The sequence below is a fragment of the Corvus kubaryi genome, unplaced genomic scaffold (genome assembly GCF_017639235.1).
Source record: "Corvus kubaryi isolate FWS band 111438036 unplaced genomic scaffold, C.kubaryi_AGA036_p1.0 37260, whole genome shotgun sequence".
In the NCBI taxonomy this organism is placed as follows: domain Eukaryota; kingdom Metazoa; phylum Chordata; class Aves; order Passeriformes; family Corvidae; genus Corvus; species Corvus kubaryi.
In genome coordinates, this window is record NW_024581077.1 from 2,342,135 (window position 1) to 2,358,780 (window position 16,646).

Below are 16,646 nucleotides of genomic sequence, written 5' to 3' on the forward strand. Positions count from 1 at the left end.
AGAAGGAAGTTTTTCTATTTATTTACACATTCTGGTTTCAAGCATTTTACGACTTTAGTTTTTCCTCAAATGCTATAGGCAGTTATCTCTTTAGTTAATTCTTCATGAACCAACAGAAAGAGAAAAGATACTCCAACCAGGAAATGAATAACTGGAAAAACCTTAAGCTCCTTGGTATTTCCATCATACAGCTGATGAGATTTCAAGAGTGGCAAGATTTCAAACAGCCTTCTACAGCAGCTGCTAAATAAAGGTCTTAGCTACAATCATGTATCTTTTCTTTCTTTCTTCAGGAGACCTTGCACTCCTGGAAGAAATGCACACAAGCATGTACTAGAGACCCAGCCTATGACAGCTACCACGCATGTTTACATTGCATTAAGTCACAAAGGTGTTCCAGCTGCTCCTCAACACATCATCTTCCTCTTTACAGCTGATCTCTGTTGCTTCGGTGACACATTTATTTTGCCAGCAGTCCTTCCTCAGAAATTCTACCACTAAATACCATCTACTGCTCTTTGGCATCTAGGTGACACATACAAAACATAGCATTTCCAATAGATTCTCTTTTAGGAGATTCACATCTTATGAAGGAATAGTTCCTGCAAGGAACAGGAATTATTATTTTTTTAAAATCCAATATAAATACCAAAATTTCCATGTTAGCTCGAGAGCAGCCATTTAGCCTCCATATATGAATGCCTGCCCACTCGAGTTCTACTGCACTTAGAATCAACATGCACTCTCAGAGACAGAATCATAATCACACTTGAACTTAGACCACAAGTTATACAGAATAATCACATAAAATTACAGAAGAAATTTCAAATAGTCGCTTCTCCATCAAAAACAAGGACTGCAGCTCTATCCTTCATGTCAACCCTGGTCAAACCATCCCTCACTATCTGGTGAGTATTAATACTAGAAAGTTTCTCAAATGTAATTATTTCTAACCACAATATTTCTAACCCTGCAATTTTAGACTATTATTTCTTTTATTTTTTACCCAAGAGAGAGTTCATTATTCTTATCCTCGTTACAGAAGTACCGCACACGAGAGACTATTATCAGCTTGTATTATCTACTTTTTGTAGAGTAAACAAAACATTTCATAAACAAAAAAGTAATTTCAAGTTCCTCAAACAATATGGTCTATAAGTGATCACTCCCATTCTGCTCTGGGCTCTGCACAATGTGTCCATGTATAAATTTTGTTACTGCAGCTGGCATTATTGACACTAAGGAGAGATCAGTGGTAACTTCACATGCTTTGTACACTGTAGTCTTATTTATATCATCACAGAATCTGAGAATGATTTGGGCTGGAAGGGACTTTCAAAGATCATCTAGTTCCAACCTCGCTGCCATGGGAAGGGACGTCTTCAATTAGACCAGGTTGCTCAAAGTCCCATCCAGCCTGGCCTTGGAACACTTCCAGGGATGGAAGTGCACTCAGTCTCACTGTCTGTGTCATTGATGAAGATAGTGAGGAGTACTAACAGAGCCATGTGGGACACCACTCATCACCAGCCTCCACCTGGACACAGAGTCATTGACCGCAACTCTCTGGCTGTGTCCATCCAGCCATCAGCCATGTACACCCAATTACAATTGCTGTTTTCTGCAACCCAGTACTTTGACTCGTGTTCAGGTTGCCATCTAAGTCCTACACACTGCTATGAATAATTGTGAGCCACAAAGAAGTTCCAAATTCCCCATCTGTACAGTTCTTTCTTCTGAAGTGCAGAACCATCCATCAATTTGCATCGTATATTTTGGGAGTATTTTCCAACTTACCAAATTGTTCTGAATGATGCATTTATTAAATCTATGGATAAAGCCAGACATCTTGAAAGACAGGCTTGGTGTTGCTGTTCAACAACTTTCAATAATGACCAGGGTGATTACTTAGAATTTGATATTAAATCTGTGGATGGAACCAATTATCCCTGGATGATACTTCCACTCCAATGGCAAATTCAGTACTCGAGTTTTTCATCCTTAAGTAGGAGGGTTTTTTCTACAGGCCTTTCCTATGAGAATGTCACATGAGAGTCTGTCTAAAGATTTACTGAAGATATATGATATCCTCTATTAATTCTGAATCAACGAAGCCTCTAATCTTCACAGAGGGAAGCCAGATTGACTGGACACAATTAATTCTTCACCAATAACTGTGCACACTATTACTCACCTCCTTGTTTCTTCTAAGTGTCTTCAAAGAGTGTATTTGAGGAATTGTGCCAGAATTTTTGACATTTGCATGATGCTGGGCTAAACACTACTATAATGTCTCACCAAAAAAAATTAAATTTCATTCAAATTTATAGAGAAAAAAACCTCAGGCACATCAGAAAATTACTATTTAAAACACCTAAGGTATTCTACCTACTTTAAAAAACATAGACTTAAATCTAAAAGGCACTAATCTTCCTCTTTTGAGCAAATATTCAATATGACTGTAATAATTCAAAAATTTTTCAGGTTTTTCCTCGCTTTCTGTTTACTTATAACAATTATCTTATTCACACCAGAAGTAAAATCCAAGTTTTTTTACAAATCAAATAAAATTAACCATAGCTTAATCATCTCATCATCTACCTGATGATAAGAACCATGGTTTGATATTATAGTGAGTAAGAGTAGAGTCAGATTCCAAGTTAGAGTTTGTTATTATATTAATCAGATCTGGTTAGTTCATGGTAAGGTTTATTCAGGCAAAAAATGTAATACTAGAAACCTTTCCTCAGTATGGTTTCTAGTCAATATATCAAACATATGAAAGAGAATAAAGAATGTCTCATTCTTCAGAATACTTGAAATGGCCCATAAAGTCTCAGTTTCACAGAAGGGTTTTTTTGCAGCAGTTTCCTTCTCTGTGAAATTGAGACTTTACGAACTGAAGCATGTCTGTGAAAATCATCTATGACATAATTTATTCTCTTCCAACCAAATAAGCAGATGGTAGAATGAAGAACTATGTAAATCAATGTTTATAAAGTAGCAGACATTTCACAGGCTTCAAATTATGTCCAGGGTACACTGATAGATGCCATTATCCATTACTGTGCTTTCCTTGACATTTTATCTAAGGGCCAAAAGCCAAAAGAAAGACCACAAGCATCTAACCACAAAGTAGCTCTTATTTTCCTATTCTAGTCAGCAATTAGCTCACAGGAACAGAATTTCAAGTATTTCCAATGCCTGTAGTTAAAAATATGCTTTTTTCTAAAATGAAATACAAATGTCATATGGTAAAAGTCATATTTGGGACGGCAGTCTTTGGACTACAAATATATATTCAATTTGCACAGTAGTTACATGTAAAATATTTGATCATGTGCAACCCTTACATAAACAGAAAGACTATTTATTTTAAAAATACATACCAAAACATGTAGATTCTAATGTAATGTAATTGCCTTCTGCTTTTCATGAAACGGAGATTTTCTGCCCTGTCTGCTATCAAATCAGAAACATGTGATGAGTGCAAGTTACCAGTTCAGGATTTGTATTTCATGACCATGCTGGTGTCTGCAACTGCTCAGTTTCGCCACAAAGGACTGCAGCAATCAAACAGACGCAGGTAACATTCAAGTGACAAGCAGGGATTGCTGAACTCCAAATCCATCTTCTAAGAATTACAGTTCATTTCTTGGTGTGACTGTCCTTTCATTGGTGAATTTTGTAAATACATGGATGGTTCTTAACTTTTTCCTGACTGCTTCTCAAAGGCATCTCTTCTTTCCTTTTTTAATGTCAGGAGAATGTTTTTCTTTTCTAATTTAAACAAGCAACTACACAGACCCTCAGCTCAGCAAAACTAGGTAACTATTTCTAAGAGAGCAGCAGCAGCAAAACAGAAGGAAAAACTGACATGCAACAGATGGCCAAAAGAAACTAAGCCAAGGAGCTGGGACAGCAAAGAAAACAAGAGAAATAAAGAGTCCAGAATGTGTTGATGATAACTTCCTTCTGCAAGCGACAGAGGAGTCAACGAGGACAGGAGCTATGCTGCACTCTTCTCACCAAGACCGGGCTGGTGGGGAATGTGAAGCTCGAGGGCAGCCTGGGCTGCTGTGACCATGAAGTAGTGGGGTTCAAGATCCTCACAGCAGCAAGGAGGACACACGGCAAAGTTAATACTCTTCAGGAGAGCAGATGTTGGCCTCTTCAGGGATCTGTTTGGTATAGTACCATGGGATAAAGCCCTGGAGACAAAAAGGGCTCAAGAAATCTGGCTGATACTCAAGGATCACATCCTTCAAGTTCAGGAGTGATGCATCCCAAAGAGGAAGTTCAGCAAAAATGCCTGGAGGTCTGCATGGATGGGCAAACTCAAACAAAAAAAGAGAAGCCTAGGTAGGATGGCAAGCAAGGAAGGTAGCCTGGAAGAAATACAGAGGGATTGCCTGAGCAGTCAGGGATGAGGTTAGGAAAGCTAAAACCCTTAGAAAGTTAGATCTAGCCAGGGACACCAGGGGCAACAAGAAAACCTTCTGTAGCTACACTGGTGATAAAAAGAAAACAAGGAAAAACGTGGGCCCAGTCTAGAAGGAAGTAAGAGACATGGTTACCTGGGATATGGAAAAAGCTGAGGTACTCAATGACCTTTTTGCCTTAGTCTTCGTCATCAAGTGATCCAGCAACACTGTCTGAGTTGCACAAGGCAAAGTCAGGGACTGGGAGATGGAAGAGCCACCTGGTATAGAAAAAGATCAAGTTCCAGACCATCTCCAGAACATGAAGGTGCACAAATGCATAGAAACTGAGGAGATGCATCCACAGATCCTGAGGGAACTGGCAGATGAATCCTATCTGAGAAGTTGTGGCAGGTCAGTGAAGCTCTCAATGAATGGAAAAAGGGAAACAAAATTCCCACTTTTAAAAAAGAAGAAAAGGAAGACCCAGGGAACACAGGCCAGCCAGTCTTCCCTCTGTGCCTGGCAAGATCATGGAGCAGATCCTCCAGGAAACTGTGCTAAGGTACATGGAAAACAAAGAGGTGACAGCCAACACGGCTTCACTAATGGCAAATTGTACCTGACAATTCTGGTGGCCTTTTACAGTGGTGGTAGATAAAGAAAGAGTGAATTATGTCACCTGCCTGGACTTGTGCAAAGTACTCAACACTGTCCTGCATAACCTCCTTGTCTCTTGCCTCTTTCTGTGATTCCATATAGGCTGTTTATATACTACTTCCTACCTAATTCTCTGGCAGCATTTCTGTACCATGCCCCATTTTTCAAAGTTAAATTATGCCCTGTAACAGGAATGCAGGAGAGATAGCCTTGTGATTTAAGAACTGGACTGGAACTCTATGGCTCAATGGCACACAAATTTTGTCTCTGACCTTTGGCAGGGTACTTAAATCTTCTCCCTTAGTACACTGTATGTAAACTGTAAAGTGCCTCAAATGTATGTGAAAGGGTAAGTCAATTAGCTGCCAAATCTTTACTACACAGTACACTATACTATAGTATACTATAAGTAAGAAAAATCTTACAGAAAAATAATTTTAAATAAGGAAGAAAAAAACCTAGCTGCTTGTAGTGTTGGCAATAAACACAGACAAAATACATATAACAGTTTTGAAATCCTGCAAAAATACAAGCCAATCCCTATATCCTGTGAATGGATCTTTTTAGCAGTGGTATTAAAGCGACCAGAAATCTTGTCTGCACTATACTTCCACTCACAGAGCTTGGTGCTTTAACACCAGGATCAAAGACAGAAATCGAATCTGTGAACCTCAATTGCTTTTTCATCATCTGACTTGTAATATCAGCCTTGTTCTGGCCAGTGCCTGGGAGCTACAGGGGTGATGTGAAGCATCCCCACAGAAGGCATTCCAGGGCAGCTGGGACGGCGAGGTCCCCAGCAGCCACAAGCAGTTTATTCTCAAAGCCTGAGAATCAGAAGCTACTTCCTTTCTTTTATTTTGTGTTTAAGGATGACAGGAAGATGATAAACAGCCAAAGCCCAGACACATCAATATGCTAGCAGTTCAAAAGCCCTTTGTGACTGACTGACAAAAACCTAAAGAAGGGGAGGAGACCCTCTTTTTCTTCCATTGGGGATGGCTCTGGACAGAGACGCCTGAAATTTTAGCCCTCAAAAGCTTCTCCTGTTACCACGAGATCACCTTGCAGGTAAACACTTTCCTGGTTCATTGAGTCACTGTTACATATCTGAAAAAGAATCTCCACTGAAAAGTGATATGGAAAAATACTCCCTATTGTACAGCAGTAATTCTTGTACCGCTTGTCTGCAGGCAACGCATTTCCTCTCTTGAGGAGGCTGTGCAACTGGATCCAGCTACACGTAAAGCAATCTGTTAAAATGAGGATAAGATTTACTGTTGGAAAGAAAAAGTTTAAATACATTCCAGGACCCTATGGTACCATATGGCTAAAAGTGACCAAACATGGTAAATTAAATTTAATCTCTTCACATTACATTCAAAAGTTTGTATTTTCTATACAAGAGTAAACTTACTGATATAGCAAATGCAATGAAGGACTGGTAACAACTGGTGTTACATTTTAAGTCCTAAAGAAACACGTTTCTGTAGGCTATTTAGTTACACTTTTAATAGTGTATGCACAGTACTAAAATCCCTATTTCAGTTATTTCCTAGCATGCAAACTGGCATATGTACCTTGCAATGTGGCAATGGAAACCATGATACTTTTATCAAATTTTATTCCTTTCTTCCCCTATAGCTGTAAAATCATTGGTACTACTTAATCCGCAGGAAGCAATTAAGCAGGACATCTGAACTTAGTGTAAAAGGGGTTTTGTTTCTTTTTAAAAGCAGTGAAGCCCAACAAAAGAGAAGTCACATGCTTTAAAGATGTTGTAAAGCATCTTCCTGACTTTTGACATGTGTATTAGCATTAAACAGATGTACCAGCATATCTCAGTATCAAAAACTACAACCACAAATAAAGATAGGAAAGACAGGAACTAAACAGAACATAATTTTCCCCCCTTGCTGGCAGCTGAAAAAGCCTACTCTGCAACCTTTCTGCAGACTGCAGGAATCAGGAGCAGCATGATTTAACATAGGGAAAATGAAAACTAACCCAAGTTCAGCCCACACATTTAATACTTCCAATTTGGACTTGACCTTATCACAGCTCATGCCTTCAAGAAGAGAGCTAGTCTGAAGACAATGGCATAATATGACAATAAAATACCCATCTACTCATTTCAATACACTATGAGCTTTTCAATTTGAAAGACAAAGTGAAAAATAGTATGTACTGGGGCTGGCAAGCTTCCTGTAACAAGAAAGGCGGTTCAAGGGATTGGAGGCAGTATCTGTCTTTTTGTAAAATGCCAAAAGGACAATGACCACCTTCATTCTGGGCTATCATTTGATACAGGTAACATTTAGGTACTGCTCAGGCATATAAAACAGAGTTGTAGACAGCATGCTGCAAAAGCATGTAATGTTTCCCTGTCAGATCAAGAGGCAGAAACAAAAAAAGGAAAAAAATGACCTGATGACTTGCATATTAGTTACTTTGATGATCCACTATGCTTCTAAGTGAGTACTTTATCTGAAGAGCTTTGGTAAACCCAAAGACAAAAAGCTGCACTATAGCCCTAATAATGCAACCACCCCTGTTCCCCCACTCCTTTAATTACAGCTGATTCATGGCTGGTTAAAACCCTGTCCTGCTTGGCCTCTTACCCCTTCACTGAGGATACCGCCCCACCTCTCCTCCTCCCGTTTCTCTTTTCTTCTCTGGTCAAGCAGTGCATCAGATAAGGGGAAGAGGAAGCAGCCAGTTTTGGAACTCAGTGTAACCCATCAGTCAACGTCAAGAGGATCCAAAGAAAAAAATATTTTGAAAGGCATTCAAGAGGAGCATTTGCTTTCCCACCACACACAGCCCCATACAGAGCCTCCTCCCAGTCCCTTCCCTCTCCTTGGCTCCCACCACCACTCCTCACAATCGATCCCAACTCTGGGAAAGCAATGCTAATCATCTGTCTCTGCTGATAGTGACACTGCCACTGTGAATATCTCACCTTTCCTACACTCTCACCTGCTGCTCAGGAGTCTGCGGAGCTGCCGGCTCGGACGAGGGGAGGCAGAGATGACACCTGCATGACTCAGCACCAGGTAACAGTTGCTTTGATCTTACTACCAGAAGGAGTGTTTAAAATACTGTAAATTTATTTATGCTTATCCCTTTGAACACCTAAATCTTGCAGTACACGCTCTCAGATTTGGTTTGGTTTCCTATGGTGTATAGGGACTCTGCACCTCTTCTGGGGGTACGCATGGATGTGGTGACACTGCTTGGCTTGGCGTGACAGCCATACCACAGCTGACCATAAAGTAACGAGTGCAAGGATTAAAGGCTGATGTGGTGTGTATCTCCTTGGGAGAAACTGTAAATGCAACAGGTGTCACGCGACCAACGATCATCATTAAAATGTCAGAAGTTTTCTCTCAGAGTATTTTCAGGAAATTAGTCCAATAACTCCTGGTATCTCAAGACTAAGACTGCTCTAGTAACATTTCAATATCACAAACACATATATTCAGAAGGCAAACACGAATATTAAATGCTACATTCTAATCACCAAACTTAAGATTTTGTTAACACATTCTTTCTCAAGAAAAGGTACTAGAAAAAAACTTCATAAAATTAACATTACATGACAAATCTCTAATTTAAAGCAATATTTTAAATACTGTTACCAAATTGGCATGTACTTTCTGAAAGACAGAAATAAATATTGGCAAATTTGAACCTTTCCAGTTCCAAAGATGCATCTCCAGGACACATAAAAAGTATAAATACTTTAACTTTTCCCCTTGAGAAGGATCTAAAGAGATCACAGTTTACTGCAGTTTTGAACTTTATATTACTGTAAAAATTACAATAATTTTATTTAGAACTCAGAAGGAGATTTTCAAATGTTTCACATATTTTTTCCAAGCAGGAGAGCAGTTTGTTCTATGATGTCTTTTTCCTGTCATTTCCATCCAAAAACTTTGGCAATAACCCATTAAAAAATCAATACTTAAATACTTTAGTATACATGTCTCTTTAGGTTTTTTGTTCTTATTAGCAGAACACAAGGTAATTTTTTTTTCATATTAAAGCCAAAAATGGGTCCAAGAAATGGAAAGATAATATGGGCCATGTATGCAGAATAGGTTAGAAAAAAAATTAAAACCATAGTATCTCAGCATTTCATTAATTTTAAACACTTACCATCCCTCAGAATAAATTTAATACGGTCTCTAGGTAACTTTAGAGAAAAATGTTAGCTTAGATGTATTCCACTTAGAACTATGCAAGTTAAGTTTGGTGCACAATCCCCTGTATCATCAGTTAGAGAGAGGAAGCTCTGCAACAGAAGTTAAACCTACACAAGATGGGAACTGCCCTCTTGATGTGCCCATTTTTCCCTCCTATTTCCTAACTTAAATATGTCAAATAGGTGCCTAAAGATGAAGATTAGTCTTGGAAACAGGCCCTAGAGATATGTTAAAGATCTAATTGTTGTAATGTTCTCTTAATGCTAGTTTGGGGATCAAAATTGATTTCTTCTCATTTTATGGATACTACTGTTGTCCTCTTCCTCCAGTACTACCCAAATGAATAGGTGAGAAATAATCATTTGCAGTTGTAAATATAAGAACACAGAAATAGCAAAAGTGGGATTTGCTCATGGATATTGTATAGCAGCCACTCCAAACAATGAAGGTGCAAGAGTGTCAGGAGAGGCTCACAAACCAGCGAAAGATGCTTCTCTTAATCCTGCTGGACACTACAATTTTCCACCCTAAATATACATTTTCTTTGTAAAATCTCTAGGTCCAGATATTCTTCTTACCTGTATGAAAATCTAAAAATCTCGAATTCTTGCACTAATAAAAATATGCTGAAGATACATCTTTAACATTTCTGAACTACAGATGTGTGTCCAGCACTAGCTTGAGGGGATCAGTCTCCCTCTCCTGTGAATGGAGCAGAAAGCTCAGACCAGAGCTCCGCAAAACTCAGCAATCCACAAAACTTCCCTTCAAACCAAACCCAAAAGTACTATATGGCATAGCAAGTTTAAAGAGACAAAAGAACTAAAATGCAGTGAGTCTCCTAAAAGACTACGAGAGAACAAAAAAGATGTTTCATGAAAAGAAAAAAAGTAAAAATCCTTTTTCACATTTTATTCTATTGGTACATAAACAGAACATGAATTACCTCACCTTTTACCCACATTTATATTTGAACCCAGTCTGTGCAAGTCCAGCAGCAGGTCTCTGCCAGAAGTGCCTGAGTTAACCCAGAAGGTTATCTTCTCATCCCCAACCCTCTCCTGCAATCCGTGTTCTACTTTTGCTCACACTAAATAAAGCAAACTGATATTTATAGCATTTCTTAGGAGGCTGAATGTTTTCATCTACTCACCAGGTCATCCAAAATACCTCAGAAATCAAGTTTCATGACAGTTACCAAAACAATGCTTTGAGTCACTAACTTTGAGATGTTTATATAAGGACAGTAAAAATCATACATAAACATGGAAAAAAATCCTCATCTGTTTTTTTTCTTCTGATTTATTACCTAATAATTCAACAGCAGAGGACTTTTAATGCAGTCCTGTAATTCTACAGCAACTGGAAAAGGCTCCAAAATAATCTTTATAAGAAAGGGGAAGATTACTTGATATTAAATCCATATAATAGCAACTCCGACTGTTAAGCTTGCTGATTCTACTGCAGAAGGAAAGTAGAATTATAAAGCAAAAATATCTTTCAAGCAGTTTAGGTGATGAAACAAGAGACTAACAAGGCACTGGTACCACACATTTTTAAAAGAAAATAAAGGCACTTTGAAATATCGTGTCAAAAATACTGAATAAATTACAGGATATGTGTTTCACAGAGAAAGAAGAGCAAATAGCTGTAATTTGGGAGGCTAGAATTTCCTCAATGAGATAGCATAAAGGGCCCTGTGAACAAAAGGACCTTTCTCAAAGGTTTTCAGTGACTTACACAAGTTTCAGTACTCTACTTTAGTAGCAGTATATGACACTGCATCTGCATTTCTTAGATGTTCTTTTCATTAACCATTTTTAATCAGCACATAATATATAAATGCCATTAAAAGATCAAGAGCTTTCTGCTGTGAGCTACGCAAATCCTGAGTTATGCAAAACATGATGTCCTGCTTTGTGAAATCACAGCAGTAACTTCAGATTGTCTGAAATTACTGTTTTAGAAAATAACACTTTAGCATTTACCTCTAGAGAAGGCAGCCTTCATCCTCAACTTACGACCAATCAATCATCAGAAACATCCAGCTTCCCTTAATAGATGGTTTCAGCTCACAGGTGGAGCTTTGCTTTCTAAGGTTCAGAGCATTTTAAGGTTCAGATGAATTAACATGTGCATATTATAAGCTGGTAGTATATGGTCTAAGGATTAACTGCTATAGCAACCAGTAGTGTAGTCTGCCAACACATCATTGGATTTTCTAAGTTTATATGGATAGGATTTACATGTAGGTGTTCATTTATTGTACGGAAATTGCAGGTTTTGTATTATGTGGATTTCTTCAAGCACGAAAATGCACAGCCATTGCACCAGTCTTCCAAAAAAAATCCCATGTGTAATATTCAAAATGAAACTGCTACTAAAACAACAGTTTCACCATGTTTTACAAATATTTATTTTACACACTGTAGGATCCCTCCTGCTTCTCCATTTCATTCTATCCCATTACTCTAGAAGAGTATTCTGGACAGTACCAGGAATTATTCAAACTGAAATAAGATGGCATGAAACCATGGTATAATCAAAACCTTTCTGCCCACAACCTTAATTATTTGCAAACTTCAATTTAAAAAAAAAATTAGAAGCATTAAAGAAAAGCGTACTTTTATTACAAGACACTTTAAGAATGGTCTCTGGGGACTGATCAAGTGACCTCTCTGCTGTCTCTTCTCCCTGAAGGGAACTGGAGTTGGCCAGACTCTGTGCATATCCAGAGGTGTTTTTACCCAGACACCTCAATACTTGGCTTCTTTAGGAAAGTAGCACACTGTGAAGAAGTCCTACTCACAACACATCAGCTGACACAATGACGTCAGATCACACCACAAACTACTGGGGTTTTTGAGTAAGCGGTGAATACTCAGAGCCAGTGGAGTTCAATATCACCTAAAAATTAATTCTTTCAGATAATATCCTACAGATACAAGAACATTCCTCTCCCCAGACACACTTCTGCATCTAAGATTCTTAGGCAAAAATGGGTGGAAGGGGAACAATCCTGTTTCAACTGTGGTTGCCTATATGTGTGAATTAAATATACATATGTCAGATTTCACCATACTGTGTATACTACAGCTATCCACAAATGAATAATGCATCTTAATTTCATCACTTCCAGTGGAGTGGAGCAGAAGCATTTTGAGAAAAAACAGAGGTCCAAGATAGGAGAAAAGTACCACAAGATGAGGATGGAAGAGAAGAAACAAAAAAATACTGCACTAAAATATGCTTCCTCTGTCTGTAAATATAACTCTGTTGCTTGTAAACCTATCATCTGCATTTCAGCTGCTTTTTTCCTAGTATATTCTTCTATTTTTTGTCCTGTCTCCTGACATGACCTTTTTTCCTTCTTCTTCAGTCACTCTCTCCTTCCTTCTTCCTACTGTCTTCCTTTCTGTATTTCTCTTCAGAATTTACCTTTCACTCTGACTCTCCTCCCACTTTATCTATTCCAGAGTAATTATTCCTGTTTTTTCCTTCTACCATTTCAGTTCTGTAACCTCACTCCTTAACACCTGAAGTTTAGCACCTTTTTTTTCTTGTCCTGTAGCAGATGCAATAGCATTTGAACAGTCCAACAGAATTTGGGGAAAACTCTAGTGATAAATATCAGGGCTGCTCAGTGAAGTTTTCAACTAGTATGAAACCTGCCTCATCATTACAGGATGATTACAGAATTTTTACAATTATTACCTTGTTACAGAATTGGTTAGAAAATAATATAAGATGGACATTATAATGAGATTCTGAAGAAAATCATGATACTAGAAAAGGAAATACTCAAATAAATCAAGAAGAACAATATATATACTTCCATAGACCAAGATTCATACATCTGTTACATCAGTATTTCCTGTAAGAGTAGGATGGGTAGGAAGACACCCACCCCAAGGAAGAGGTAAAATCATGTTGCAATTATGTCCCATATTGGTTTTTTTCCTCTTTTAATGGATAACTATCAACCAGAGCACTGGCCTTCCAGAAGCAACACTAAGCAAACTCAACTTTACAGGCTGCTATTAACACAGCAACCTAGAAGATACCCTGGAAGCTGCGTGATGTATAGAACATGTCTCAATTCTTCCATGAAGAAAACAGTTTTGAACCTTCCAACACAAACAACTTTTTATCTCCTAGATTCAGCAAAGATCACCTTAAGCCATGTTGGTATGCAGTTACTTAAGAATGACCATGAAAGTCCATGTGAATGCTGTGGAGCATCTCTGCTTTCTTTCCACGCTGTCCCAATCAGAACCACTGGCTCAGTGCCGATGCAGCTGCCGCGCATCATGGTATAAGCTGCGCAAGGAAAATTATTCAGCTCAAAACTACCCAGAGCAGAAATAGTAGCCAAATTTAGTTGAATCTGGAGCTGTTAGGAATGCAGTGCCAACCAGGGCTACCTATTGGTAACAGTAATCATTTTTAAGATCAGAGAACCTGATAACCCCAGATAAGGCAGTTTATATGAACTCAGATAATTACTACTTTGCTTTTACTCCTTGCAACATTTGACTCCCAAGCATCACTCAGACTTTCATAGTGTAGAGGTAGACTTATATTAAGTCTCTTTTCAGAAATGTTTTAAGCTTCAAATTACACCATATAGATACTAGAATTTTATCTTCAATAATGAAAGAGATGATATATGATATTGGCGACTGCTACTGCTCTCAGTACCTTGGCCGACATTTTAGTTGGGTGGAGAGGATAAAACAGCCACTCCGGAAACCGATTAAAAACAATGCAAAAGAGAATCTTCTGGTTTTCAGGTAAGAGTAAACAGTGTTTTATAGTCACTGGGAATATATTCTACAAGCCAAACAGATCTGACTTTGAATAAGGTGTTAATTCCGAAAGTATGAATGTGATTTTGTCAGTTTGATCCACTTATGATTAAGAAAAAAGCTGAAGTGATTTTGAACCATTAAATAGGAAATGTAATTTAATGACTCTCCCAATTATTTTCTGCTTTAAATGGCAACAGAGACAGGAAGACTGCCTTCCCTGGGACTCCACACAGGATTTTTCCGAGGGCTGTCCAAAATCTTACTGAAGGGGATCAATGGTTAATTCCCATATGGGTTCAGACAGCGACCAACTCACAGTCACAGCCAGTCCAGAAAAATGGACAACTCTGAGGCCTTATTAAGTGACCTCTCTGCTGTCTTTTCTCCCTGAGCAGTTGACTAGACTGTGCATACCCAGAGGTATTTTCACCCAGATCCCTCTAAACCTGGTTTCTTCAGAAAAGTAGCACACTGTGAAGAAGTCCTACTCACAATATTGATTACACCAAGAAAGGAAAAAAAACCCACCTCAGAAACCAGTCTGTGCTAATTATTTTTGACAAATTTACCTTGTCTTAGCACATTCATTGGTGTTTACAAATATATGTTTTTCCCCAAGAATTAAACTAAATCTGATCACCTATTTTAATTCCTCTGTTAAAATACAAAGACAAAAGGAATTAGATGTTGTTGATGATTGCTCAACAGGATATTCCATCAGCCTTGGCATGGAGTCACTATTTTAGAAGAGAAAGTGGTTTGGAGCCCATTCAACTGCCAGTGTTTCTGTGTCAGGTCAGGGAAAAATACACCAAATTCGTCTGGGCTCTGTGTCAGTTCTCACCTCTAAAGAGGCTATAGGAAAGCTGGAGAGGGACTTTTTACAAGTGCATGTAGTGACAGGACGAGGTATTGGCCTCAAACTGAAAGAGGGTTGGCTTCAATTTGATATTAAGAAGAAATTCTTTACTGTGGCATACCCTGTGGTGGTGAGTCACTGGAACGGTTTCCCTGACAAGCCCCGTCTCTGGAAGTGTTCAAGGCCAGGTTGGACGGGCCTTTGAGCACTGGTCCGGTGGAAGATGTCCCTGCTCATGGCAGGGGGGTTAGAACTAGATGACCTTGAAGCTCCCTTTCAGACGAAACTATTTGAGGATTCTGTGATTTTTGCAGATCTCTCTGCAGACCTGTGATTGCAGGTTCTCTCTAAAACTAGAGAGAAAATTTTGGTTCACTACCAAAGACATAAATAGGAGACAACTAGCTTCCTCCAAGATCATACAATATTTATAGTATTGACCAGAATTTTAGTGCTCTGAGCTCATTCGATCAGCATTCATGCAGGCAGGTGTTTAACCTGAACCTTACAAGACAAATTCTCTGAGGCTGTTATGGTTTCACTCTGGGACATAGAAGAAAATAAAGCAAGAAGACTGCCAATGCAAGGTTCTTAATGGGTTATAAATGAAAGGAGGAACATTTCTTCGAATCCCCTAAATTAACAGCCCTCTTCTATCCACAGACTGTTGTTGGCCAATATCCGTAAGTAATGGAATTATGAAAAACAAGCTGCAGCTTCCAGAGTTTTGCAATTACCAGGGGATCATACTTGAAGAACCATAGATGGCTGCATGCCGCAGAAAATTCTAAGTCAAAGATTTGTAGTCAAAGGTTACTTTAAAAAGCAACTTTCCAACTTGAGATATAATGAAGAAAATTTGAGAGGTCTGGTATTTAAAGGGAAACAAGATAAATGACATACATATATATTGCAAACTAAGAAAGAAACAAGTCATTAAAACGAGTGTCTCATCCATCTCCCACTACTGTGAGTTTTAAAACAGGAATACAATTCAAAGCTTGTGAAAACATGTGAAACAAGTTTACTCGAAAATTGAAAGAAGGTAGTTACACCTGCATGCATTTTTTTAATAATATCAAATACTTGATATTATTAAAAAATAAATAATATCAAATATTTGATATTATTTAAGACCACAAAATTTGATTTTCCTGTTCTCTATTTTTACCAGAAGAGAAAATGTGATCTTCCTGCCATGAGCTCTTGAAAAGAGCCATGAAAGGCAGATTTCAGTTGTTTTTACACTGTTAGATCTCCAGGGTCATACTTAGGAGATAAAATTCCTTAAGTAATCAGTACATTCTCCTGAAGACTTGGCATTTCCCCTTTTAGCCCAATTATGTTCACAGAAGTGGGTGATGCCACAGAAGCACTCCACTCAACTTCGCTTGAGTGAAGAATATACAATATACACATGAATACCAAAAAACAGTAAACTCTAAGAAACACTGTTCTAAACAATTTTTACCACATAAATAAATATACCAGTGACATACCTGAAGAAGAACATGAACAGAGCAGCTGTGATGCAGAACAAAAGGACCTACAAGAAGGAGAAAGAGTGTTATTACATAACACACTACTACTGCATGTTCTGGATCATGAAGATTTTATAACTTTTGCTATAAAACTACACTTTATTTATGTGCTTGAGGGCCCAGAATGAAAGCTTGTCTGAGTCCAC

The 16,646-nt window shown here is 38.3% G+C and overlaps 1 protein-coding gene across 1 annotated transcript in view; it reads right to left on the bottom strand.

Annotated features, from left to right (window-relative positions):
• The window catches only part of TMEM135 (transmembrane protein 135), a 160,796-nt gene that overhangs the window by 45,948 nt on the left and 98,202 nt on the right, over window positions 1-16,646 (bottom strand). Inside the window, exon 6 of the mRNA XM_042024037.1 lies at window positions 16,459-16,505. Within this exon, the coding sequence (XP_041879971.1) occupies window positions 16,459-16,505 (47 nt within the window). The remainder of the gene's footprint in view (window positions 1-16,458; window positions 16,506-16,646) is intronic.